This window comes from Dasypus novemcinctus, chromosome 7, assembly GCF_030445035.2.
Source record: "Dasypus novemcinctus isolate mDasNov1 chromosome 7, mDasNov1.1.hap2, whole genome shotgun sequence".
NCBI lineage: Eukaryota > Metazoa > Chordata > Mammalia > Cingulata > Dasypodidae > Dasypus > Dasypus novemcinctus.
Genome location: NC_080679.1, coordinates 7,755,850 through 7,783,468, shown reverse-complemented (window position 1 = coordinate 7,783,468; position 27,619 = coordinate 7,755,850). Strand labels below are relative to the sequence as shown.

Below are 27,619 nucleotides of genomic sequence, written 5' to 3'. Positions count from 1 at the left end.
CTGCTCATCCTCACATTCCAGCACCGTTGCCCTACTCACATCCCTGTCCACTCTCATCCCCATCTACTGCCAAACCCTTCCACCTCATCGTGGGTTTTGCCCATATAGAGCATTGGCTCTCCATACTCTTCCCCTTTCTGTCTCCTGATAACCTAGCTTCCAGACTCTAACTCTGTGAGTCTGCTCAGTACGCTTAGGTCATATCAGTGAGGTCATGCAATTCTTGTCCTTTAGTGACTGGCTTGCTTCCCTCAGCATAAGGTCTTCAAGATTCATCCGTGGGGTCCTGTGTGTCAATACATCATTCCTTCTTACAGCTGAGTCACGCTCCATGGTATGTACGTACCACTATTTGTTTATCCATTCACCTGTTGATGGACACTTGGGTTGCTTCCAACTTTGGCAATAGTGAATAGTGCCGCTATGACCACGGGTGTGCATGTATGTATTCATGTCCCTGCTGTCAATTCCTCTGGGCAGATACCTCCCTATTATTCATATCTTACGATATTAACGTATATTAACGTATATTTCATGTATATATCATGATATTAACGTATATTTCACGGAAGGACATTCTTGTATTTCTCCTATTGACCACAGTCGTCATCTATAAGAGGGCGCACTATGCTGTACAGTCCTATTGCATTCTGCAGCTTTCCTTCCAGTAACAGAACCCTAAACTTGCCCTTTCAGCCACAATCATGTCCCCATATTGTCACAGCTAATTACCTTCCCTCTGTGCTGTCACCTCTACCCGATTCCAAACATTTACGATCTTAATCGCCCCCCTTGCCTTTTTAAATTCTTACATCTCTAATGGTGGGTATTACCACCAGAACAAATATGTTTCACTCCGCGGGTGAGGAAGTGAAGAGGCTCAGAGGTCCAGGATTTTGTCTGAGGTCACAGGAATAGCAAGTCGTGTGGCAGGATTCAAACGAAGCTCTTCTCCAGCCCGCTGTATTTTCTCAGAGAACAAAGGCCTTGCGAGATCAAGGCACGAGAAGGTCACACATTGGCAAAGAATTTTAAAAGTGAAAATCCACACACTGATGATGAAACACAAATACCTTCTCAGGGTAATTTGCAAAGTACATAGAAGGCTTATAAAGAGTAGACACCCCTCCCTCCAGCTTTATTCCTCCAGGAGCTAAACCAATGGGAATGAACCGGGGGAGGACACAGGGCCAGCCTGGAAGAGGGCCATCGCAGCACTGTTTATAGAAAAAAAATTACTGAAAGCACCAGTGTGTGAAAACTGAGGAACAGCAACGTGTTTCTCTTCATGGGGAAATAGTATCCAGCCTTCAAAAATTAGTGAAAAATGGATTGATTGAGATGGAAAACCTTCATAATACATTGGTTTTTGTTTGTTTAAAGATTTATTTCTCTCCCCTTCCCCTACCCGCCCCCCCCATTGTCTGCTCTCTCTGTCCATCCACTGTGTGTTCTTCTGTGTCACTTGCATTCTTGTCATGCAGCATTGGGAAAAAGTCACTTTTTTTGTTGCGCCATCTTGCTGCATCAGCTCTCCGTGAGTGTGGCGCCACTCCTGGTCGGGCTGTGCTTTTTTCGTGCAGGGCAGCACTCCTTTTGGGGTGCACTCCTTGCACGTGGAGCTCCCCTATGCGGGGGACACCCCTGATGGCTCAGCACTCCTTGCACACGGCAGCACTACGCATGGGCCAGCTCACCGCATGGGTCAGGATCAAACCCTGGGCCCTCTACATGGTAGGCAGATGCTCTATCAGTTGAGCCGCAACCACTTCCCCATAATGCATTGTTAAATGAGAAAGGTCTAGGGCAGTAAATCAAGGAGAAACCTACAGAATTTTTAGTTATTTGGGGGAAAGCCTCTGTCAGGAAGTGTTCAGAATGTTAATTCCAGTTGTCTTTGAGCAGTAGACCCTTGGGAATTTTAATGCTGAAACCTCTGTATAGGGAGTGCCCGCATCGTAGGAAACGGAATGTCAGGTGGTCTGTGGTTTGCTGTGTTTAAGAACAGAGATGGGGCTAAACATTGAGCATAAGAAAAGGTGCTTGTTCCTGGGAGTTAGTAGGGAAAACCATAAAGCCATTGAGAAGAGGTTGAGAAAGCGCAACTCTTGGCACAAGAAAGGCCCAGGTTTCTCATCTGGGCACTTTGTCCTGGGCTCTGGAGCCCACAGCATCTCCCCAATGGCGTGTGCTAGACACCTGCACCCCTTTGAGCATCGTGGCCACCCCTCATGCCTCAGGGGGCTCTGGAAGGAGGAGGGGGCAGGCCTGAGCCAAGGGGCAGCCCAGAGGGATGGGGGACTGTGTCCTTGGACACCAGTGGGATTCTGGGCTTCCTTACCCCAGTCTGCTGGAGTTGTACTTGGGAAACTGCACCCCAAGATCTCCACTGGGAGGCAAACCCAGGACCTCCCACTGGCATATGGCCTCAGAGCTTTGGTGGTGGTATTTTTAATTATAGGGTTTTGTTTTGTCTTGTTCTGTTTCCGTTCTGTTTTTGAGGCTCTGAGAAATTGACAAAAGAAAATAGGGGGAAGCGGATGTGGCTCAAGCACTTGGGCTCCTGCCTACCATGTGGAGGGTCCCGGGTTCCGTTCCCAGGGCCTCCTGGCGAAAGCAGACTGGCCTGTGCGGCAAGCTGGCTCAGAGGACGGACAGTGAGAGACACAACAAACCAGGGAGCTGAGTTGACTCAAGCGATTGAGCACCTCTCCTACGTCAGAAGGTCCCGGGATTGGTTCCCAGTGCCTCCTAAAGAGAGGATGAGAAGTGAAGACAAGCGGACACAGAAGAACACACAGCAAATGGATACAGCAGACAGCTGGGGGAGGGGGATAAATCTTAAAAAAAAAAGAAAAAAAGAAAATAGGAGACTTTGAAGGTCTAGAGCAGTGTTGTCTTTGCTCCCCTGGGTGCCTTGCCAAGCTGTGGCCATTGGTGACTTTTGCTTCCCAGGAAGCTCCTAGCAAACTCCATGGGAAACGCTGAGGTCTGAGTTTGACCATGTGCACACCCTCAGGGTGGTCTCTGCCTTTGGTCATGGCTGGTTGGGCCGCGTGGAAGCCACCCAGAGCAGACCACGGGGGTTCCTTGGCCCCAGAGCCCCTCCGCACAGCTCACCCTCTGCACCCCACTATCACCCACAGTCTCGGGGCTGGGAAGGAGGATTTCAGCTGAGAGCAGAAAGGTGAGAAGCTGACCGGGCAGAGGAACTCTGCCCAGGTAGGCTCAGGGGACTGAAGGGTGCTTGGGCAAGACAGGTGGGAAAAGGGGGCTGGTCTGCTCATGCTGGCAGGGGCCTCAGGCTTGCTCTGAATGGCCAACGGCAGCCCTGGAGGGGTTTTGGCACGATGGCATGACATGGCCCGGTTGGCCATGTCTGACAGGTGTCTGGTTGCCGTGCGGGGAGCAGGCTAGTAGCAGGAGGCCGCGGTGCCCCCAGCGTGATGCTGGCGTGGACAGGGCAGAAGCAGGGCCAAGGGAAGAAGAGGTTGGATTTGAGAGACGAGGACACCATGCTGGCTGTGGGAATGATGGAAGCCTCAGGTTGAATCCCGGGGACCTGACTTGAGTGACCGGGGGAATGCTGTTGTCACTCGCTGAGAGCCCGCGAGCGCGGGCAGAAGGATGCGCCAGCAGGGTGGTGGTGGGTCAGAGGTGCCTGCCAGACCCCAAATGAAGCGTCCATGGGGACCACATGGTCTAGGGAGAGGAAGGCAGCGGCACCTGTCTAGTTGTTAGCCCTGGGAGGGTGATTGCACGGGCTGGGTGAGTCTGCCCGCAAGAAAGGCACAGGCAAGGCAAGCCTGCAGGGCCCCGACAAGCCTATGGGTTTGCAGGGCAAGGTGGGAAGGAGGCCACGACAGAGAAACCAGAGAAGTGGGAGAAAAATCCAGGGAACGTGTGGACCAAGAAGGTATCGGGAGGCGCTTCTGAGGAGTGAGCTGGGGCTGTCGGCCGCCAGAGGGAGGTGAGATCACTGATGACGAGGAAGGGCCCTTTGGATTTAGCCGGCACAAGTGGAGACCCCCACGTAGCCAACAGAGGCAGGTGGAGAGACGAGACGGGGGTCGAGGCGTCTCTTTCGGGAAGGTGAGCAGTGAAGGGGAGTGGAGCCAAGAGGTGAGAGCGGGAGGTGAACGGGGCCAAGCTGGGGGTGCTCGAGCTGTTCACCCACCACCGCCTTCCCTTGGTCCTGGAGGTCCAGACCAGCCTGTGCTCCACACAGCCCCTCCTGTCCACTGCTGGTCCCCGCCTCTTTCCAGCTGTTCTCAGCACTCATCTCTGCACGTCCTTGAACTGTTCTCTTCATTTGGGGCTTTAGTCTCCTCCCCACCCAGAACCTCTCTGAGGTTGTGAACTTCTCCTCTTGTATCCTCCAGTGTCCATCACCACCTTCTGAGAACATATTAGATGTTAAATAAATGGCTGGCTGCCTCCCTGATTAATTAGCATAGGGCCATCCTGGTCATTTGTCACTCAGGATAAAGGACGTGTCCTCAGTGGCTCCACATAAATATGACATCTGCTGCTTGGTTTTTTGTTGACTCTTCAGGTGTACCTGGAGTTGGTATTGATTGTTCTTAAATGATCTGAACCTTCTTTGCTTCTGCCAGAGGTGAAAGCCGTTGAATTCAGGGCCAGCCCCGTCGCAGATGGGCTGTCGATTCCAGCCTGAAGCCTGGGCCCTCGTTCTGTCCTCTCGTGATATCAGCCGGTTTTATGTGGTGAATGATCCCACTCAGGGGTCCCAGAGCTGTTCTCTGAACTCATCCATTGTCCTGCACAGTCCTTTCCTTGTCCAGTAGCACAGCCTAAAGCCGTATGTCCCTTCTTTCCGCAAGTTAGGGTTGAATCAACCAGGTGGTGACCTAAGCAGAGGAACCTGCCCGCCATCTTGCCAGCAGCGAGGAATGGCGCACTACGAGTGGCTTGGGTCATCACCATCACCTACGCTTGCTGAAGAACATATTGTTTCATGGTGCTGGGTCTCACTTTAATCTCTGAAATGTGCAAACATGCACATTTGTGACTGATGAAAACTTGGAGGTGCCAGTGGTTACAGAGATGTGTCTGAGGGACATGATGACTTCCAAAGCCCGGGTATCAGCAAGCTCCCCTCGGCACCCTTGCCCTTTCCCTCTATCAGCACTGTCCACAGTGGATGCCAAGGCATGCGTGATTTTCTCCATGTGCTCCTGCCCTCTCGAGTTGAATGCTGCTGCTGAAGCATTGGCAGGTGCACTTGGCCATTGTATATTGTATGGGAAAGGGGAAAGAATTCCCATGAGTTAGTGGAAGGGCAGGCTCTGACTAAAGCCAGATTTTTAAAGGTTGCCACCAACATGTCAAATTTTCTGAGACAGTTCAAGTCATGTGAACCTAGGGAGGGACCTCTGGGTGTTTGAATGGGTCCCGATGATCGTTTCGTTTCTCAGATTCCAAGGGCCGTTGGGATCAGTGGTGATGCTCTGATTGCATTTGGCTTCCTGGTCCTCTTCCCGTAGATCCCAACTGGGCCAGCTTGAACTTGGGAGCCCTCATGTGCATCGAGTGCTCAGGGATCCACCGGAATCTTGGCACCCACCTTTCCCGAGTCCGATCTCTGGACCTCGACGACTGGCCGATTGAGCTTATCAAAGTGATGTCTTCCATCGGGAATGAGCTGGCCAACAGCGTCTGGGAAGAGAACAGCCAGAGCCGGACAAAGCCGTCGTCAGACTCCACAAGGTAGGAACACTGGCAGGTGCATGGCTGCTGATACATTCTGCCAGCAGTTGGACAAATGGAAATGAACGGGCTTAATGACAGCCACGATCGGAATGGCCCTGAAACCTGTCGGAATGCTGATTAGCGCAACACGGAAATGTCTATATTTAAAATTGGTCTTAAGCAGACGTGGCTAATTCAGACTCCTTAAATTTTTATGTTTGTTTTTAGGCCTTGGGGACTGCTCTTAGAAACGTATTGCGTTTCTAACCTTATGAATGTTACTTTAATTAATACATTTCTAATAGACGTAGGCTATGCCGGTAACACTATGAATTTTTTATTCTTTAATTTTATTATTCCTTTATCTTTAGTAAGCATCTGTTCAGTTCGTCGCCCCCTTCAAATAAGTGAGTTTATGGTGACAGAATATGTTTTTATTTTCTGAAATGTTTTTCTGACACATTTAATCAACCCAAGTATTGTGTAATGTATGGTAACCACTCATGAATGCTAATTGTTATCCAATGGAAAAATTGCATTTATTTTGCGGCCATTTAGTTTCTCATTTTTCATTTATAGCTATTATAAACCGTTTTTTGAGTATACATACATATTTAATGTTTCTAAGAGGTGATCAAATTGCATGTCTTCTGAGAAGTCCTATTCCAAAGAGGCAGCTTCTGGTACATTCCATAATAGACCATTTCACCTCGGTAAGGTTGTCTTAAGGAAATGGCATCCAGCGTTGTTAGACACAGTGTGGGTCACATTACCCAAACAGGAAGTAGGGGTTTGGACTTTGCTTCCAGGGTTCATGTCTCGTGTGTGCAAAGACAAGAAGGGAGAGAAGATGTCTCCCATCGTTAGTGCCTTTAAAATTTCTCTGTGGGTAGCAGATGTCACTCAGAGGTTTGAGCACCTGCTTCCCATGTATGAGGTCCCGGGTTCAATCCCCAGTACCTCCTAAAAATAACTAAATGAAATAAAAATTTCCCCAGTTTGTTTTGCTGATGATCAGATAAAAGGAAATTCCAAGCAAAACTCGGTGGTGGGGCCCAGATGAAGAATAAAGCACTGTTGCTGCTGGTAAGCAATAGTTACGTGAGAAGAGTTGGTGGACTTGATTTCATTAACACTGAAAATGAATTTGTGGTGCCACCTTTGGTTCATCCTGGAGAATGAAGCTGACATTTTCAATCCTGCTACTCTTACAGGGTATTCCTTGGGGTGGGGCCAGTGCATAAAATATATTTGTTTGAAATTACAACGGTTTAATATGTGAATGCCTTATAGAGGAGCGATACTCAGTAACGTAAAGGTGAGGTAACTGTCTTACAAACCAAGGAAATGATACACTTAAAGAGATCATGAAACACTGCCATAGAGAAATCAGCCGGACCGGCGCCTGAAAGTGTTCATGAAAAAAGGAATGCGTGTTTCTATATGTTTTTATTTAAACATAGTATCCTTGAAGGCTACTTCAGGTCTAAAAATGAAAAATGATTAGAAATTAGATTGAGCACAATGGATAAATGCAGAAAATATTGAAATAACTTGGAAAAATTTAACTTTGTATATCTTACAGTTTATGCCTGAGATGAGCATATATGCTTTTTTATTTCATGGATTGGAAAAGTTCGTTTTTCCATTTGTCATCCTTGGAAACCATTTAGAATGATTAAAGCAAATATGTGGGTTGATTTTTTTTTTTTAACTGGGTAAATATTTTGTTAACTTCATCTTCATTCCTAAGTGAAGACAAGTATCTTATTCTAATTTGTATATTTGAATTAAGTCTTGAGGTGCAACTTGTTCTTCTGTCTGGTATTATGTCCATCATATCTTTAGATTAGAGACGTGTTTCAGAGTGTTCCTTTATTCACAAACGTGGTGACTGCGCTTAAATCCTGGCTTTCCTTTGGTCACATTTGCTTTCCTCTAGAACCGTGCCGAGTGCTCACTTCTCTGCAAGGGTGCGGTGACGGTGATGTTGTTATGGTATTTCCAAAAGTAGTTTTTGAAATTCCCTTGGTCTCTTAAGAAAATAAATAGGTGTGAAGATCCAATGTGTCCTTGTGCCTTTAGTACTTCTCCCAGGGCGGTGGTTGTTAATTAAATTCAGCACTTTCACCCATTGAGCATGTGCTCTTGAGGAGGTGGCTAACAACCCTGACTCTGCAGTGATGGGTGGAAAATGTTCGCAGGCCCGGCCCAGGGCGTCGGGGCTCGGAGTTCAGGCAGCAGAGCGCTTCTCACAGGGGCTGTGCTGTGGGAGTTCTCATGGAGAAACAGCATCTGATCAGGACCTTAAAATACGGGGTGATTTCCTGTCGCAGGAGTGTGTGTGCCAGAGGGCGGGAAGGAGTGAGGCAGAGAGGCAGGCATGTTAGAAGCCCCAGGCCAGCCTGGGAAAAGTGAGTGGTCCCCGCAGGGATGGGCAGGGTCCAAGTCCGGGCACAAGCCTGCGAAAGCTCCTGAGCAAGGGGGACCCCAAACGGCGGGCCCGGGGTGGCCCGAGCAGGGGTCGTGTGGTCTGCTTGTCTGTCCAGTGGATTCTGCCTTGTTCCCCTAGAAAGTAAAGGCAGCCAGTAGGGTCTTAGGAAGGGACAGAGACAAGAGGCAGGGAGGCTGGATGGAAAGCCGTTGCGCCTGTGAAGCCTTAGGTGCACTCCTAAAAATAAATAAAAACAACTCAACTTCATCGTAGAACAGTAATTCAGCCAGCCGTTGCCACCTTCATCCCCTCCTGCAGGAACCTCCCCTAGAAATGCAAAGCAAAGCTTGGGCTAGGGTTCCTGCATGGACTTGGGTGATGATCTCTAGATACTGCCTCTCCAAGACGAGAAAGCCAGGCGAGCTTTGATCGCGCCGTGGAACTCTTGACTGGTCGGAGAAGCAGCCAGAGGGTTGTTTTCATGTGGCCCTAAAGTAATACTGAAAAGAAACATTTGCCTAATTTTTTTTTTATCGCTGTTCCAGGAAAACCCAAGTGCAGTATATTCCATCTAATTCTTTGAAAAAGGGCCCAGATGTTTCCCTAAGACGTGGCAGCCCATCCCGTCCCGTCCAGGAGATTCCTTCGGACGGTGGAATATCATTAGACATGTGCTGTTCCTCCCCCCAAAAACACACACTCGCGGAACCGGGGAAGGTAGAGCGAGGCAGCCCCTTCTCCCGAGAAGCCCCGGGTCCCTGGCACGGGCGCGCGGCGGCGGCGCCTCTGAACAGCTGGCCGGCCTTCTGCCGCCGCCCGCGCCCTGATTAGAGCAGCTTCAGACGGCCCGTAATTGGTTCCAGCGCTTCGCCGCCGCCCTGAGAACTGCCGTTCAAACTTCAGCAGCCTCGTGATCAATCGAAGCTGACGGCTGCTGGAGCGGTATCGACTTCCCATTCCTAAACAGGGGAATCATTAGTCAAGAAAAGCATCTTTTAATTACTCCCAGGAAGGGGGAAAAAAAAATCTTTTTGGCTGGATTCTGCAACAACTGCCATTTTTTTCCCAGTGCATTCGATATTAAATTTATTGTCACAGGAGGGGTAAAGATGCCCTCAGCCACCCCTCCTCGGTAATGGAGGTTTAATTTGGAGTGAGAAGGCATGTTAGGGCAGATCAATGCCACAACAATTAACTACATCTGGGGTGGCATCAGAATTTCCCCTCTCTAATTGCTATTGATACCATTTAAGCACACACTTAAAATACTGATTTTAAACGGGGATGCTGAAGTGGTGCAGCATTAACTAGAGTTGAGGGGGTTGCAGAGGGGCAGATTGCTCTCTGTAAGCCCGGGACTTCAGGACAGCCTGTGTGTCCGTTTGTCTGTGTGGGGCCCAGAGCCTCAAGGCAGGGCATCTTGGTTCCAGCAATGGGACCCATGGGAGAAGTCACCCGAGCTCCTAGGTGACCCTTGCAAATGCAGTTACAATAAGTTCAGGGGTGTGGATATTAAAAGTCAAGCGGATATTTCTTGAGTGAATGAATGAACAAGTGAACGAGTGAAAGCAAAATGGTCAGAGCAAAACACACGAATTGGGTGTTCTTGCCACATCCATGCCCCGTCAGTCCCCGTGCATAAGGAGCAAAATCGGGGTGCCCACATTCCCAGGACCCGGCGAAGCGGTCTCTAACGCCACCTGCACACCCTCTGCCAGAACTGTGGCAGGTTGTGTGGCCCCGTCGTCATCCCCATTTCACTTAGACGCTTTTTGGATTGACCACTGTGAAAATAATTTCCAAACAGGCGCTGCGTTCCTCGTGGCAGCAGGCCCGGCGCTGCTTGGCTGCCAGGTCTCTCTCTGCCTCATCCACCATCTCCGCATCGCAGCCACGTTGGGGCTTTCTCTGCTACTTGCACTTCAGGGCCGGTAGCCTATTTACATGGTGGTTTGGGAGCCGGCTGATTTGGTCTAGGAAATCAAAGGCAACCTGAAGTGGAGAGCCTGTGTTTCAAATTCCATGAAAGAGCTCTTGAGAGCAGCTCGAGGCGCAATTGAAATCACCATTCCCTCTTTGATTCCACTTAGAAGGGAACCGAGTTTGCTGATTCAGTACCTGTCCTTTTCCCTTTTTTTTTTTTTTTAGCCTCCTCCTTGTCTGGGTCATTATTTTAAGTTCACCTTCGCGCCTAAACTCCCTCCTTGTCTTTAACCTATAAAAAGATGTCGCCTTCGGTAGGAAAATTTGGGGCCCAACATCAGAAATGTGCGTGGGAGACCCTGGCTGCCCAGTGCCAAGATGGACAAGTCTGCCCCACTGATGCGAGTTGCGTCTCCCTTTGATTCCGGAACGCGGCTTTCATCTTATTTATGCACATGGAGATATCGAGAAAGGGGAAATGTATCCAAACTGAAAATAATTGGATCCCCACCGCTAACTCTGAAGATATTAAAAGCAGTGCCACTTGGCCGCGTCTTTGTCTTGTTAGGTTTGATCAGAAGATCACAATCTCCGTAATCTCAGGCTCAAATTTCTGGCATAAAGATGCACTGTTACAAATGGGGCCTCCGGGAGCACGACTCCCCACCCAGCCCCCGGATCGTCGCCTCTTATTATTTTTCAGCAGGTCTTAGCCTGCCGAGGTCAGGGTTTTGTCTCTTTTGAGTGTTCCTCTAGGCTTGACACGTTTTCCTATTTTCTTTCTTTAAAAAAATAAAAATAAAAATGGAGAGGGGGAGAATTGGGGGGGGGGGCGGGAGAAGGACTTTGCGGTGGCTGATGACCAGAGTCCATCTGCACTTGGGTGGCATCTGCTCCCCACATGTCACTTCCCTCATTAACAAGCAATTGAATTAATTAAATGCTACTCAGAACACGCATAACAAGCTACCGGCAGTGTCCAAATTAGCACTGATAATCAAGGATGATTTCCTTTATTATCCTGCTAAGTGGTGTGCAGACTCTGAGCTCCCTGTCTGCCCTCATCTATTTACATACCCCCAGCCTCTGCCTTTGGAAGCGGAGGTTATCTTACCTAGTTAATTTGCCACGATCACGGAGCATGGCGGCTCCGTGCCCTGCCCCCGCCGCCGCCACCGCGCAGCCCCCTCCCCGGCCGCCCTCCCCCAGCCCCAGCCTTTGTATCTCCAGCTCACTGATAAATTAAAGGCCACCCCTGTGGTCTCTCAAGTGAGTAATAGAGGCAGAAATTTCATTTTGCAACTGGCTGATTTAATGATCCAAAGGGTAATTAATGGCCTGATTATCTTAATGTTAAATATGTCCGGCAGCAATTACTGTGACCTCCCGCTTGTCAAGGTCCGGGCTGTGCTCTTCTTTCAATTAAGTTCTCTGGGGCTTAATGGTATGAATAAACTCCTCTGATTCTATCATCTCGGCCGCCGAGGGTTCGGGGAGCTGGGGGCTCATTTGGAGTTTTAATCAGCCTGTCTTCTACTCCAGCGATCAGAGTTCACAATTATAACAAGGACAGGGGAACGTTCTTCGCCGTGCATGGTCGTCATGTTCCACCCTCCCTCCCCCCATTTTTGTTTTATTTTATTTATTTTCATCTATTTATTCCAGCGCTCTCAGGGAGAATTCTGTTTGTCGAGGCAGCCGCAGCTCCGTGAGGCTCGTCTCTTCCAATATAAATTATCATGTGAACGCTGTGGTTTTTCTATTTGACAGGCTTAATTAATTGGCAGGAGCCCCCGAAAATGACAGTGCCACTAATTGCAACTCAAAGTGAATTTCCGTCACGGTGGCGCGCCTGTCGGCGGGCATGCCCCCGCGCCAGCCGGCAGAGCGGGCCGACCCCCTTGGTCACCCAATCGGGCGGGGACGAGGTCCTCCGCCACGGCGGGGTCAGCCTCCGCGGACACGCCGCAGCTCTGCAGGCCCGCCATCCGCACGCCCAAGTGACATTTACTGCCAGCAAGGTTTATGCCTCGCGCCTCTGCAAACCCAAGGGCTGCCGGGGGACTTGGGATTTTGCTTAAGATATCTTGGCAACTTCTCTTCTCAGGGAGACTTTGGGCTCGGCTGTGGGTGTCGTAGCTCACTTAGCGACCGCTCCTGGCCTTGTTAGCGCATTGCTAAATAGGCTCGCGTTTTCTCGAGCTCTGTGCCTGCATCAGAAATCCTCCACTATAAATATTAAGCCAATTAGGAAAATGTACAAACGAGAAGTACATTAACACTGCCTTAAAAATAATACCTCTAGCTTACAGTTGGCAACAGATAACAGCAATTCATCCAGGAAAGCGCGGCCGGGGAGCTTGCAGGGAGTTCACTTTCAGCGGCCGTACTTTGCGATTAAGCTCTTGTTATAGTCTAGCTCTAATTATCTTAAAGGCGATTGTAAGAGTCTCCATAAGGTTAAATAAAATGGAGTCTGCTTTTTAAGGGATAGCTGTACCTTACATTCTACCTTTGAACCAGACCTTCAAAATAGTGCTATCAATTTATTTGCATCCTGATCCACGTGAACCCCAGCTATTTATTTGATCCTGTGTGTTGGGAACCAGCTTCCCTACCAAGGAACTGCCTGGGTTGAAAATCCTTATCATTTTCTTTCTGAAATGTAGCAGCGGAAACAATTCTGGAGATTTTGATTTTTAAGAATTTTCAGGACCATTGGTAGATAAAACCGCAAGTCATCTGCAAACATCCAACTGTCTTCTAAGTGCCCAGAACACATTTGAGCCTGTATAGACTTGTGAGAGTTTATATAAAGGAATATAATAAGAAGATTAACCTTTTTAGCCTTGAATTGTCTATCCTGGGAGACATTCTAAACATGGGCCTGAGTTGCTCTCTAAAGCAGCTGCCTCTATTTGAGTCCTCCAACAGCAGAGCATTTTCCCAAAGGTCATTTTTTCAGTGGTGTTTGCCCCCGAAACTTTCTCTCTTTTTAAGGAAACTTTCTGCTTCTACCTTCTGAATAATGAAGGAAAGGAAGAAACAAACATGTGACCAGAGTGCTGGAGCCAGCTCAGGGTACAGAATGAGCCCCATTTCCAGTGAGGACAACAAGGAGCCGAGGTCCTGAAGTCGTTTGCCCAGCGTCCCACAGACTGTGGGACCAAACCTCAAACCCAGGATCTGACCCCGAACCCACCCCTTTGGCTGCTCCTGACCTTTTTCTGCTCAGCAGCTCATGGCCAAATCCAATGGCAAGGTTGACTGTGGTTCCTGCCTCTCCACCACCCCCTTTGGTCTCACTCAAACTCCGTTTCTATTGTGTTGGCCATTGTGTATAGATACAGATAGATGGCTAGAGATCTGTATTTAGATATAAGTTGTATGATATTTTTTTGTGTTTACTAATAACAGTACAATATCTTTCCACTTATTCAATCTAGTAACCTCACTCCTGGTAACGTAAATGAAAAGGAGAAGGCATAACTCAGTTTAGTTTGCATTCATGTGACAGACCTGATCTTTTCAATCATGCCATCATGATTCTGAAACTGTAATCCTCTGCATTCGGTACCAATCCTAAGATCTTCTCTGGAAACCAGGGCTGCAAACTAAATATCAGGATCAACCGGGGCAGGGGTGGGGCCTGAACCCCAACTTTCCATGTGTCCTACCCCCCCTTCCCTGAGCCTCCTGCTGCCCATTCCGCAGACCCCACACTGCCAGTGGAAAACGCTGAGCTTGTGTTTCAGGGGCCTCACAGCCATGTTACTGTCTACACGATGAAATACGGAGCGGGCCAAAGGATTCCAGTTCTGTTGTGTAGCCAGCCTCTTCTGCAATTTTGATAAAAACAGGATGTTTTTTAAATTTGCGATGAAACTAGTCATTATTGCCACCCACTTAATCATGTAGATGAAATACTAAGAAAATAATACGTATGAAGTTTCCTGGGCTCCTTTTTATCTGGAAAGCTCGGTCAGCTTGGTGGGCCAGTCCCGCCTGTTGGCATTGAGAGACACAAGTGGCCCACACCCTCCCAGGTGTCGAGGGATGTGCTCAGGGTTCATTTTGCTTTGTCTGTGGAGTAGTTTATTCCACCTGGAAACGTACTAGAAATCTCAGGTTTCCCAACCCAAGCCTGCTCTCTCTGTGTTCTAACTCTCCAGGTGAGTCTCAGGCACACTAAAATTTGAGAAGCCCTGGCCCAAACCAACCAGTATAAAGAAATGTCCACAACCTGTCCAGACTCCTCCTTCCTGTCACAGTGGAGATGGGGAGGCCTCACTCCTCACCTCCTGGAACCAAGTTCTCTGCCGTCTTCACCAGACTCCAGTCTAGTCTGGCATATCCAGGATGGCAGCCGGGGGGCGATGTACCAGGGAGCACGTCTGTGCCCCTAGTAGAAGAAAATTGAACACCGTGGCCCAGTGGGATATATCCCAGGGTGGAAGTTGGTCCAACACATGAATATCAACCACACCACATTGAGAGAATAAAGGACAAAGGTACATGGCCATCTTAATGGATGCAGAAAAAGCATTTGGCAAAGTCCAGCATACTTGCATGATAAAAACACTCAACAAACTTCCTTAACCTGATAAAGGGCATCTACTAAAAACCCACAGCTAACCAAGACTGAAAGATTTTCCAATAAGATCAAGAACAAGATAAAAATATCCACTCTTGCCACTTCTATCAACATTGGATTGAAGGTGCTGGCCAGGGCAATTAGACAAGAAAAGGAAACAGCATCCAAGTTTGGAAAGGAAAACTAGCATTAACTTGCAGTTTATATGATCCTGTATGTAGAAAATCCTAAGGAACACACACAAAAATCTATTAGAACTAATAAACAAGTTCAGCAACATTGCAAGATACAAATCAATATACAAATAGCAATTGTATTTCTATGAGTATCAGTGAACAAGCCTAAAATGAAATTAAGAGAACTATTTACAGTAGCATCAAAAATAATAAAATCCATAGGGATAAATTTAACCAAGGATGTGTAAGACTTGTACACCAGAACTAGTAAAAACATTGTTGAAAGAAAGTAAAGACCTAAATGAATGGAAAGACATCCCATTTGCATCGAGTGGAATACTTAATGTGGTTAGGATGGCATTACTCACCAATTGATCTAGAGATTCAGTGCCATCCTTATCGAAACCCTAGCTGCCTTTTTGCAATGATTGACAAGCTGATCCTAAAATCCATATGGAAATTCCAGGGAATTTCCAGAATAGCCCAAACACTCATGAAAAACACTCATGAGAACAAAGTAGGGGAACTCAAGCTTCCAAATTTCAAAATTTACAAGGCAGTACTCAAGACTGTGGTACTGGCATAAGGCAGGCATAGATCGCCATACCTTGGAGATTTTGCAGTTCACTTCTGGACACCACAATAAAGCAAATATCTCAATAAAGTGAGTCGCACAAATTTTTTGGTTTCTCAGTGCATGTGAAAGTTATATTCACACTATACTGCAATCTGTTAAGTGTGCAATACAATTATGCCTAAAAAATCAATATACATACCTTAATTTAAGAAGACATTTGTTAAAAAATGGTAACCATCATCTGAACCTTCTGTGAGTCCAAATCTTTTTGTTGGTGAAGGGTCTTGCCTCAATGCTATTTTTTTTTCCTTTTGTTTTTTAATCATCTTTTTTTAAAGTTAATAGATCACACAAAATGTTACATTAAAAAACATAAGAGGGAAGCGGATGTGGCTCAACTGATAGAGCATCCGCCTACCATATGGAGGGTCCAGGGTTTGATACCCAGGGCCTCCTCACCTATGTGGTGAGCTGGCCCACTCGCAGTGCTGCCGCATGCAAGGAGTGCCATGTCACATGGGGGCGCCCCCGTGTAGGGGTGTCCCACTAGCAAGGAGTGCGCCCCCCGCAAGGAGTTCTCCCCCGCATAAAAAAAGTGCAGCCCACCCAGGAGTGGCGCTGGACACACGGAGAGCTGATGCAGCAAGATGATGCAACAAAAAAAAGAGAGACACAGTTTCCCAGTGCAACCTGACAATGCAAGTGGACACAGAAGAACACAGAGTGAATGGACACAGAGGGCAGACAACAGGGGGAAGAGGAGAGAAATAAATAAAATAAATATTTTTTTTTTAAATCCTAAGAGTTTCCCATATACCCCACTGCCCACCCCCCCACCCCCATCAATTTTTTGAATTGTATTTTTTTAAGACACACAGATCACAAAAAATGTTACATTCAAAAAATATAGGAGAGTCCCATATACCCTGCACCCGCCTTACCAACTCCTCCCCCACATCAACAGCCTCTTTCATCATTGTGGCACTTTCATTGCATTTGGTGAATACATTTGGGAGCACTGCTGCACCACATGGATAATAGTTTACATTGTAGTTTACACTCTCCCCCAGTCCAGTCAGTGGGTTATGGCAGGATATATTATGTCCAGCATCTGTCCCTGCAATATCATTTAGGACAACTCCAAGTCCCGAAAATGCCCCTACATTCTCTTCCATTACTAGGTACAATAGTTCCGTAGTAGAATACCAATAAGTCCACTCTAATTCATATTTTATTCCTCCATCCTGTGGACCCTGGGATGGTGATGTCCACTCCACCTCTATATCAAGAGGGGTCTTGGATTCCACATGGATGATGGATGTGATTCTCCTGCTTGCATTTGTAGGCACTCTTAGTTTCCTGGTGTGGTGGTTGACCATCTTCACCTCCCTGTTAGCTGACCTGGGTAAGTCCAATGAACCAGAGGGTAGGGGTTGCAACTCTGCTGAGGCTCAGGGCCCAGCTGGCACATGGGCAGTCCATAGATTCAAGTCTCCTGAGTATACACCAACCCCAGCGCCAACCACAGGTTCAGTAAAAGTGACAGAAGAGGCATGTGTAAAAAGGTCACATTTGAGTCCAACTCCATCACACTCAGGAATACAAATTCCATAGTAGGGCCAACTGACACAGGACTGAATTCCAGAGCTATCTGCCATGACCATAGAACCTGTGGGTCTCCGTAACCCTCAGGAGTACCAGTCCTGGGGTTGTGTCTACTTTGGCTGTCTCTGATGTCCTGCTGAGGCATATGTAAGCATGACCCCTCTGATGACCCCCCAACTCTTTTTTGAAGACTCTTAGCCATGTAAACTCATTTGTCTTTACCATTTCTCCCTTATAGTCAAGGGCAAAAAGCAGTTTTTAACACATGATCCTACATGTATGCTGAGATGTTCTGCTGGTTTAAGTTGACCCTTGCCTCAATGTTGATAGTGGATAACTGATCAAGGTGGTGGTTGCTGAAAGTTGGCGTGGCTGTGGCAACTTCTTAAAATAAGACAGTGAAGATTGCTGGGTTGATTGACTCTTCATTTCATGAAAGATTTATCTGTAGCATGTGATGCTATTTGACAGCATTTTACCCTCAGTAAAACTTCTTTCACAATTGGAGTCAAGCCTCTCAAACCCTGCCACTGCTTTCTCAACTAAGTTTAGGTAGTATTCTAAATCTTTTGTTGCTGTTTCAACATTGTTGATAGCATCTTCACCAGGAATAGATTCTGTCTCAAGGAAACCACTTTCTTTGCTCATCGTTAAGAAGCAGCTCCTCATCCCTACAAGCTTTGTCATGAGATTGCAGCAATTTGGTCACATCTTCAGCCTCCACTTCTAATCCTAGTTCTCTTGCTATTTCCACCACTGAAGTCTTGAACCCCTCAATGTCATCTCTAAGGGTTGGATTCACCTTCTTCCAAACTCCTGTTAATGTTGCTATTTTGACCTCTTCCCATGAATCACAAATGTCCATTGTGGCATCTAGAATGATGAATCCTTTCTAGAAGTTTTTCGATTGACTTTGCCAAGATCCATCTGAGGAATCACTATCTATGGCAGCTATAGCCTTATGAAATATATTTCTTAAATAATAAGACTTGAAAGACAAAATGACTCCTTGAACCATGGACTGCAGAATGGACATCGTGTTAGCAGGCATAAAAACATTCATCTTGTTGTACACTCCACCAGAGCTCTTGGGTGACCAGGAGCATTGTCAATGAGCAGTACCATTTTGAAAGGAATCTTCTTTTCTGAGCAGTAGATCTCAAGCGTGGGCGTAAAATATTAAGAAAACCATGTTGTGGACAGATGTGCCATCATCCAGGCTTTGTTCCATTTATAGAGTACAGGTCAAGTAGATTTAGCATCTTTCTTAAGGACCCTAGGATTTTTGGAATGGTAAATGAACATTGGCTTCAACTTAAAGTCTCCAGCTGCATTAGCCCCTAACAGGAGAGTCAGCCTGTCCTTTGATCCTTTGAAGCCAGGCATGGACTTCTCCTGTCTGTCTATGAAAGTCCTAGATTGCATCTTCTTCTAATAAAAGGCTATTCCATCTACATTGAAAATCTGATGTTTAGTATAGCCACCTTCATCAGTGATCTTAGCTCTATCTTCTGGATAACTTGCTTGAAACACTTGTTGCTTCACCTTGTCCTTTGATGTTATGGAGAGAGCTTTCCTTAAACTTCATGAACCAACCTCTTCAAACCTTTCTTCTAAAGTTTCCTCAATTCTCTCAGCCTTCATAGATTTGAAGAGAGTTAGAGCCTTGCTCTAGATTAGGCTATGGTTTAAGGGAATGTGGTCGCTGTTTTGATCTTCTATCCAAGCCACTAAAAACTTTCTCCATATCAGCAATAAGGCTATTTCGCTTTCTCATCATTTGTGAGCTCACTGGAGTAGCACTTTTAATTTCCTCCAAGAACTTTTCCTTTCACTCACAACGTGGCTGTCTGATGCCAGAGGCCCAGTTTTCAGCCTGTCTCAGCTTTCATCATGCCTTCCTCACTAAATTTAATCATCTCTAGCTTCTGATTTAAAGTAAGAGACATGTGATCTTCCTTTCACTTGAACATTTAGAGGCTATTGCAGCGTTATTAATTGGCCTAATTTCATATTGTTGTGTCTGAGGGAATAGGGGGTCCCAAGAAGAGGGAGAGCAATAGAAGATCGGCCAGTCAGTGAAGCAGTGAGAGCGCACACAGCATTTATCGATTAAGTTCACTGCCTTGTATCGGCACAGTTTGTGAGGCCCCAAAACAATTACAACAGTAACATCAAAGATCACTGATCACAGATCATCATAACAGATATAATAATGAAAAAGTTTGAAATGTCAAGAATTACCAAAACATGACACCAAGACACGAAGTGAGCACGTGCAGTTGGAAAAATAGCGCCGATAGACTTGCTCAATGCAGGGTTGCCACAAACCTTCAAGTTGTAAAACCTGCAGTATCTACAAAACACAATAAAGTGAAGCATAATAAAATGTATGTCTAGGTTAGTGGAATGTAAATGTGAGTCCAGAAAAAAAGCCTCACATTTTGGTCAACTGATTTTCAGCAAAAGTACCAAGACAATTCAATGGAGAAAGAGTAATCTTTTCAACAAGTGGTGTTGGGACAACTGGACATCCACACTGGCAGAAAAAAGAAAATGGATTTAGACCCCTACCTCCCACCATATATAAAAATCAACTCAAAATGTATCAAAGGCCAGAAAGTAAGAGCTAAGTAAAACTATATAAAACTCCTAGAAGAAAATAAAGGTGTAAATCCCTATGACCTTGAAGTAACCAGTGGTTTCTCATCTATGACAGCTACAGCACAAGCAACAAAAGAAGCAATAAATGCAATTTCATCACAATTAAAAATTTCATGCTTCAAAGGACACTCTCGAGAGTGAAGAGACAGCCCACCAGTTGGGCAAAAATATTTGCAAATCATATATCTGATAAGCATCTACATCCAGAATATAAAGAGATCTTACCACTCCACAATAAAAAGGCAAATAACCCAATTTAAAAATGGGAAAATAATCTGAATAGATATTTCCAAAGAAGACACAGAGATGGCCTAACCCAACATGAGAAGATACCTGCCATCCTTAGTCATTGGGGAAATTCAAATCCAAACCCGAGTGAGATAGTAATCTGCACCCATTTAGACTGTTATTAAGCCAAAAAGCAGGCAAGGGCAGGCATTGATAAGGATGTGGAGAAAGTGGAACCCTCATATATTGCCAGTGGGAATGTAAAAGTGGAGCGATCACTTTGGAAAAACAGTTTGGTGGTTCTTCAAAAAGTTAAAAATAGAGTTACCATATGATCAAGCTTCTCCTTCTAGGTGTATACCCAAGATAAATGAAAACATGTCCACACAAAATGGATACATGTTTGTTCAAGGAAGCGTTATTCATTGTAGCTAAAATGTGGAAATAAGCCAAATATCTGCCAACTGATGAATGGATGAATAAAATGTGGTCCATCCATACAGTGGATTATTCATTCTTAAAAGGAATCAAGTTCTGATACCTGCTCCACGGGTGAACTTTGAAAACATTGAGTGAAAGAAGCCAGACTCAAAAGGCCACCCATTGTATGATTCCATTTATATGAAATGTCCAGAAGAGGCAAATTTATAGAGACAGGTAGCAAAGGAGTGGTTCCCAGGAGCTGCGAAAGGACGGACTGGGGTGACGGGTCATAGGTATGAGGTTTCTTTGGGGGATGATGAAAAATGTTCTGGGTAGATAGTGAGGACGGTTCCTTGTGAATAGACAAAATAAATTTTTTTTTTTAAAACCTATATTTTATCCTCATAAAGGGTATATTTTATGGTATATGATTTATGTGTCCGTTAAAAAAAAAAAAGGCAAGGAGGAATTTCCAAAGGCGAACAGGTGGAACGGGGCATGCCACCGAGAGAGCAGCCCAGGCACAGGCGCCAGCGTCCATGACAGCGTGCTGGGTGGCAGCGACAGGGCCCACGCAGCACCCTGCTTTGTTGTGGGCAGCCAGTGGAGGGGCTTGCCCTGTCAGTTTTCCAAGGTTTTGCACTTTTCGCCCAAGCCCCCTGCACTGTGGGAGGGCAGATGAAAGGAGGGGGAGGCCGGAGGCCGGTAGGCCTTGGCAGGTGGTAGCTCATGTCCAAGCGAGTGCGTCCAAATCAGTCAATGCCCCCAGACTCTGGTGCCCTCACGGGCGGGGCGAGGGCGGCCACCTGCCAGGCATTCCTCACTCAGCCCCCACGGCAAGCCCACACCATGCTCCCCCTAACAAGGGCACCGGCCTGAGACCCTAAGCCTGCGGTGAAGGAACCAGGGTCCAAGGCAGGCTCTACGGTCCAGAACCCTCCTGGAAGCCATGGCCGGAGGGGAGAGAGGCAGGGGCGGTCTGCAGGGATTCTAGAAGGATCCCAGGGCCATGACATCATCAGGACTCCTGGCCAAACTGAATGTGGAGTACAGGGAAAAGATCTGCATCCATGATGGTTTTTTGTTTTCTTTCTTGGGCCGTTGGGTGGATTGTAAGACCTGTAATTGGCAGAAGAACAAACGAAGGGTTATTTTGGTCATGAAATCCTGACCCCATTAGATCATTGCTCGGTACAGTTTTGATAATGTGGGTGAGCAGCCTGCTGAGCTCGGCCTCCTGTCCAGGCTGTGACTTTGTATTGGGGCTCGGGCCTCCCGGGGTGACCCAGCAGGCCTTCCCCGGCTGCAGAGTCCTGGGTGCTCAGAGCAATCACTTGAGGCCCTAGAGAGGGGGACTGGCCATGGCAACACCGTTAGAGCTTCAAATCATTAAATGTCATTTAAAACGGATACAAAATTTCATCAGCCCGGGATCCAGAAGACGAACATTACCTGGAGTGCACATCAGTCAATCTTGAGGATTTGCTCCAGTGAAAAGCATCTCTAATGCGCGTGATGGAGTACAAATGGCGCTGCAGGACCGGTGCCTAATCACGGCGTTTGATGACTTACCTGCGGCTCCTCAAGGACCTTCAAGGGCTTCCCCGTTTGTTTTCACGCTGATCCGCACCATCTTAATAAAATTAGGGGAAAGCCGTTTGCAGATCAGAGAAGAAGAGGCCCAGACCAGGAGAACGGCTCACCTGCCACTGAGCCCCGGGGCTCCTGAGTCACGTGGCTTGTGAGCTGGGAGTTAAGTACACAAGTGGCCGTGGCCCTTTGGCCATGCCTTCTCCTCCAGTTGTTCTCAGCCCCAGGAGGCATTTAGAAATGGCCATGGTGCAGGGATGTGGCTGGTATTTGGTGTCTGGGGGGACCTGGGGAGCTAAAGCCTGGAACAGTCCTACACAAAGAATTGCCCTGCCCAGGATTCCAGGAGTGGCCTCACCAAGGAGCAGGGAAGAGGCCTGCCAAAAGCTAAACCTTCACGGCTGCAGAGCAGTCCAGAATCCACCCACCCCAGGAGATGGCTGCATCCTTGAAATAACTAGTGCAGAAGCCTGTAAGAGTCTAGTAACTTTCCCAGGAGATTTCTTTTGGAAGGGTGGGGGGAATAGATGAATTGAGAAAGATAAGTAACTCTCCATTCTAGATGGCCAAACCGCACCTTCCTAAGTGCATTAAATGAAAGTAAGAATAATCATATATTCCATAAAAATTTTAGAGGAACCATAGTAGATGCTAAATAAATACCTGAGAGATTGTGTTCATTTTTCATTGTTTTAAATGGGAGTTAGGGCCATCCCGCATGATTGTTTCAAAGAGAGTGGGAGTAAGTGGCCGTCCAGAGGCACCGTGGAGACCCAGCTGAGTGGAGCACTACACACAGACAGTGGCCATCACTACTGAGAGAGGGTAGCATATGTACCAGTACAGGAAAAAGGCTACAGGCTTGTTACAGTGATGTGAAACCAAAGGTTATTTAAAAGACCCAGAGGCTGGCATCAGGAACTTTAAGGTATGGGGTATCTTAAGAGCCACAGTGTTCTGGGACAACAGGAGATGAAAATAAGAGTCAGGTTCCATCGGGTGGGGCTTTAATCTAGTGGGAAAGGTAAAGGCCACTTGGTAAAATAATGCAGAACTGATATAGGCAAAATATAGACAAAACACTGGAGTTAACTCAAATTCTTAACCGAAAGTAGACTGCATCAGAAAAAAAAATGGTGGAATATCAACCTTATTTATACCTATTTAAAAAAAATTACTTATGATTTTAAACTTCTCGTTCCTGGTATTACAATCCTGTCTGCAGATGGTGTGGTTTGGTTTGGTTTAGTTTTTTAACAATTGGGCTTCCCCGGGAGGAAGAGTAAATCTGGTTAATCGCCGGAAGTGGGGGAGATTTTCTAATCTCCTGGAATCCCCCATTTTCCACAGAGCAGCAACACACAAGGCCTGTGCCAGACGGTGAATGGCCGCGGTATGGCCTCAGGCACGCACCCGCCCGCCAAGCAGAACGTGCGTTTCTTGACCTGAGTGTGAACAGAGCAGAACGCCCTTTCCAGGTGTCGCCGAGGGGGTGTCTGTGTAATGGGAGGGCGGTGCTAAGGGGTTCAGGTGCAATCCTGGTGGTGCTCAAGAAACCAAGAGCCAAGAAGCTTCCACAAGGCGGGAGAACCGCAAAGCCCCGTGACGTCTCGCCATGACCCACACAGCTGGGGGGAGTTATCGGGTACCCCCACTCGAGCGAGAGGGCAGCGGGGAGTGTGGGGACAGAGGCCTTGGCCTAAGGACGGCGGGGGCGCAGATCTCTGCAGATCCTGGAGGTGCGCCGTAGCATTGGGGAGAGGCAGGGCCGCAGGGACAGCTTCTCAGGCATCATTTTCCAGCCCTTCAGTCTTGAGATGCTCTAGAGACTGAAGATGCGTGAACGTGGGTGGGCTCCTCTCCGCGGCGGTCGGCCTAAGGGTTGGGCAGGCGCAAGCACGTCGCTTATCGAAGGTCCGCAAGTTCTGACGTGACCATGGGCTCCGTAAAAACTTCCTGGTTTCGACGCCATATCGCAAAAGACTCTGTTCCTGATGCTTCCACTTGTGGATTTGAAATTGTTCAGCCGGGTGAGGTTGAATAACATGCCAACACAGACAGATGCCCCGTTGGCTTTGAGTTAGTGTCACCAGTGTCGTCTTCAGCCCACCGGCCCCCACGGCTCGTTACCCTGCATGGACCTGGATACATTTTATTTTTGAAATGCACTCGCCCTGTGACTGGTTTTCATCTGGCTATGAAGCAGCTATCAAAGAAAGCTCCCCTAAATGTTTCCTCCCCAGGCAGCCTGGAGACCTCGCCTGGCATTGCTAATATGCCACCCACCTCCCTCCGCAAACAAGAGCCACCGTTCGGCCAGCCTGCGGGCAGTCAGGGGGTTACCGAGAGGGAGGATCAGAGGGGCTGGAGAACGCCCACAAAGGGACAGCACTTTTAGCATGCATTTTTATTTCTCTCCCCTTCCCCACCCCCCCAGTTGTCTGCTCTCTGTGTCCATTCGCTGCGAGTTCTTCTGTGGCCGCGTCTATCCTTATCAGCGGCACCAGGAATCTGTGTCTCTTTTTGTTGCGTCATCTTGCTGTGTCAGCTCTCCATGTGTGCGGCACCATTCCTGGGCAGGCTGCACTTTCTCTCATGCTGGGCGGCTCTCCTTGCGGGCGCACTCCTTGCGCGTGGGGCTCCCCTACGCGGGGGACACCCCTGCGTGGCAGGGCACTCCTTGCACACATCAGCACTGCGCGTGGGCCAGCTCCACATTAACATGCATATTGGCAACAAAAATCCTCTTCCTAAGGCCAGGGCGTGGGGTGCACCCGTGGCGGAAACTGCTCATCTCCCGCTCTTTGAGCCTTTGACTGCCGTCTTGTGTCGAGGACCCTGGGTTCCCCGTGGGTGAAAGACTCAGTACCGCGTCTGAACCTTTGTCGTAGCTCAGCCTCCAAAGCACTTAACACTGTCCTCAGACCCCACTTCTGCTGGGGCGCACCTTTGCCTTGAAACACCAACGTCCCGGGCAGGGCGCCTTCCCCCGCGGCCCTGCCCCTGAGGGCTTGGGGCCAGGCCGTGCTACGGCCAGCGGGCCCCGGTGGCCGGCGAGCACCCAGCGCCGTGCATGCCCCCTGCGCCCTGGAAAACGCTTCTCCCCGACCCTGGCCTCGCCGGTCCACAGCCGCTTCCGTGCTCCTCACAGGGTCACCCTCCCCAAGCTCAGGAGAGGCCACGTGCTCTGCGAATCCACATGCTGGGATGCAGACCGCCAGGGTCCTTGGCCCACAGGACGAGGCCGCTTCCAGACGTGTGGGAATCGCAGGTGCATACAAATGTCGAGAGATGCCCTCCACTCCCATGGTCACTGGCTTAACCCAGCGGGAGGGGCATTTGTTTGGGGTTTGGTTTTGCGTATAGCAAGGCAGAGTTGCCCTGTGCTGACTGCACACTTCCTGAGGGTGCAGTTCAGTCGGTTTTGACAGCTGCGTAGCCCCGTTCACCCACGCCCCGCTGGTCATGGTATACTTCCATCATCCCCGAAAGTCCCCCCACTGCTTCCTGGTCAACCTCTGTCCACACGCCACCAAGGGCCTGGGCGCTGCCACTGCAGAAGAGTTTTGCTGTGCTCGAAATGTGTATCTGGCTTTTGTCCCTCAAAGGACATACTGGAAAGGATTGCGGCTCTACCAACATTTGATTTGTCGGCACTCTCTCTTCTAACAAAGGAATACTGAAATATCCCACGGGGTCTCGCCAACCCATTTTTCCCCGTCACTGTCGGATCTAAGCGCTCGCTGGATAGCCCATGCACCCCCCGTGGGACTTGGTTCTGAGGTCGTGGTTCAGAGTTCACGCTCAGGTCCTGCTGACCAGCTTCAGATCTTGGTTATACCACCCACTTGCTATGTGGCCCTAGGCTGGATGTTAGACCTCTCTGTGCCTCAGTGCCCTGTGTGCAAAATAAGGCTTGTTATACCACCTGTCTCCTGGGGTGGTTCTGGGAATTAAACAAAAAATAGAAGTGGTAACCCAATGCCAGGTACCCAGTATTCTAAGTGAACAGCTGGAGTCTAAGTACCAGCTAGTATATTTTGAGGAAAAATCACCAAGCTTTGAAGGGGGAAAGATTTCTTAGAGTCCAGGACTTTGGGGTCTCACATTCAGCCAACTCATTAAAAACATTACAGCGGACACACATTGTATTTGCTGTAATGTCCGAAATCAACTAATCAGCACATGTAGTCCGTATCCACGGCAACACCCAGTGCAGAGCCAGCCCCCTTGGGACAGAACAAAAAGGATGTTTCTGGATGGACGATTCAGTAATTATGAGGTGGTCTAGAAAATGGTATGTCACTGTACACTAAATCATGTGGCAAAACCGTAAGGTGCCACGAGTCTGAAGAAGAGCATGAGGGGCTCTTTCTTCTCAAACGTGGGGGAAGAAACCTCATCTCTTAGTAGAGACTCCCTGTGCCCCTTTGGGCATGAGGGGCAACTCGGGAGTAGTGAGCGTTTCTCATGCGTGGTTCATGGGCACCAAAGAAGAGCGGCCGTCACGGGACGCGCCACCGTCTTCCACACTATGGCAGCCGCACAGGGTGGACCTGTCGGCCTCGCTGGCTGCTCTGACTAAAAGAAAGGCAGAGTGTGTGGGTCCTGTAAAGTGCATGGTTCCTGTGAAATCAAACAATCACCCGCAAACCTATGCTAAACCTCTGATGGGTAAAAAGGATGGTTATGTTGCATAAAATAAGAGCCCCTCATTGCTTGGCCAAGGGTTCGGAAATGTGCCTGAGCATCTCCTGCTGGGAAGAGTAGAAATTGGGCAGACCTTCTTGGAAGGAGTTTGGCCCTGGGTATCAACAGCCGAAAACGGGCTTACATGCTTTTTGACCTAGCAGTTCCACTCTTATCATTCTAAAAATGAAGTATGCACGAAAAGATTTAGTTGCAAAGGTATTCATTACATTGTTTGTGATGGTTAAATTTTAAAGAAAAAAAGGGTCTAAAATAGGTGGTTTTGGCAGCAGACTTGACCCAATGGTTAGGGCATCCGTCTACCACATGGGAGGTCTGTGATTCAAACCCCGGGCCTCCTTGACCCCTGTGGAGCTGGCCCACGCACAGCGCTGATGCGCACAAGGAGTGCCCTGCCACACAGGGGTGTCTCCTGTGTAGGGGAGCCCCATGCGCAAGGAGTGCACCCCGTAAGGAGAGCCGCCCAACACAAAAGAAAGTGCAGCCTGCCCAGGAATGGAGCCGCACACACGGAGAGCTGACATAACAGGATGACGCAACAAAAAGAGACACAGATTCCTGTGCCCCTGACAGCAACAGAAGCGGACAAAGAAGACACCTCAAATAGACACAGAGAACAGACAACCAGGGTTGGGGAGGGGAGGGGAGAGAAATAAATAAATAAATAAATCTTTAAAAAATAAAATAGGTGGTTTTAGAAAGAGCTAATGTAAAAACCATCGACAGTCACCATTAAAGTAAGTGTTAAACAACTATCTAAAACAAATAGGTGGATTAAGCTGTTGATTTTAGCAAATAACGTATGTCATAACAACATATAAAAACTTGTATATGGTTGTAGTTCATAGTATATACGGTGAAATATTTTGAAGCCTTAAAAATTAAGCAACTAGGGAGCAGATGTGGCTCAAGAGGTTGAGCGCCTGCTTCCCACATGAGAGGTCCCGGGTTCAGCCCCTAGTTCTTCCTAAAAATAACAACAA

At 47.9% G+C, this 27,619-nt stretch overlaps 1 protein-coding gene across 3 annotated transcripts in view; it reads left to right on the top strand.

The window, feature by feature from the left end:
• Window positions 1–27,619, top strand: part of AGAP1 (ArfGAP with GTPase domain, ankyrin repeat and PH domain 1) — a 617,334-nt gene that overhangs the window by 544,054 nt on the left and 45,661 nt on the right. For all 3 annotated transcript variants that reach the window (XM_058299852.2, XM_058299856.2, XM_058299853.2), the window contains one exon: window positions 5,508–5,730. In XM_058299852.2, coding sequence (XP_058155835.1) covers window positions 5,508–5,730 — 223 coding nt within the window. The remainder of the gene's footprint in view (window positions 1–5,507; window positions 5,731–27,619) is intronic.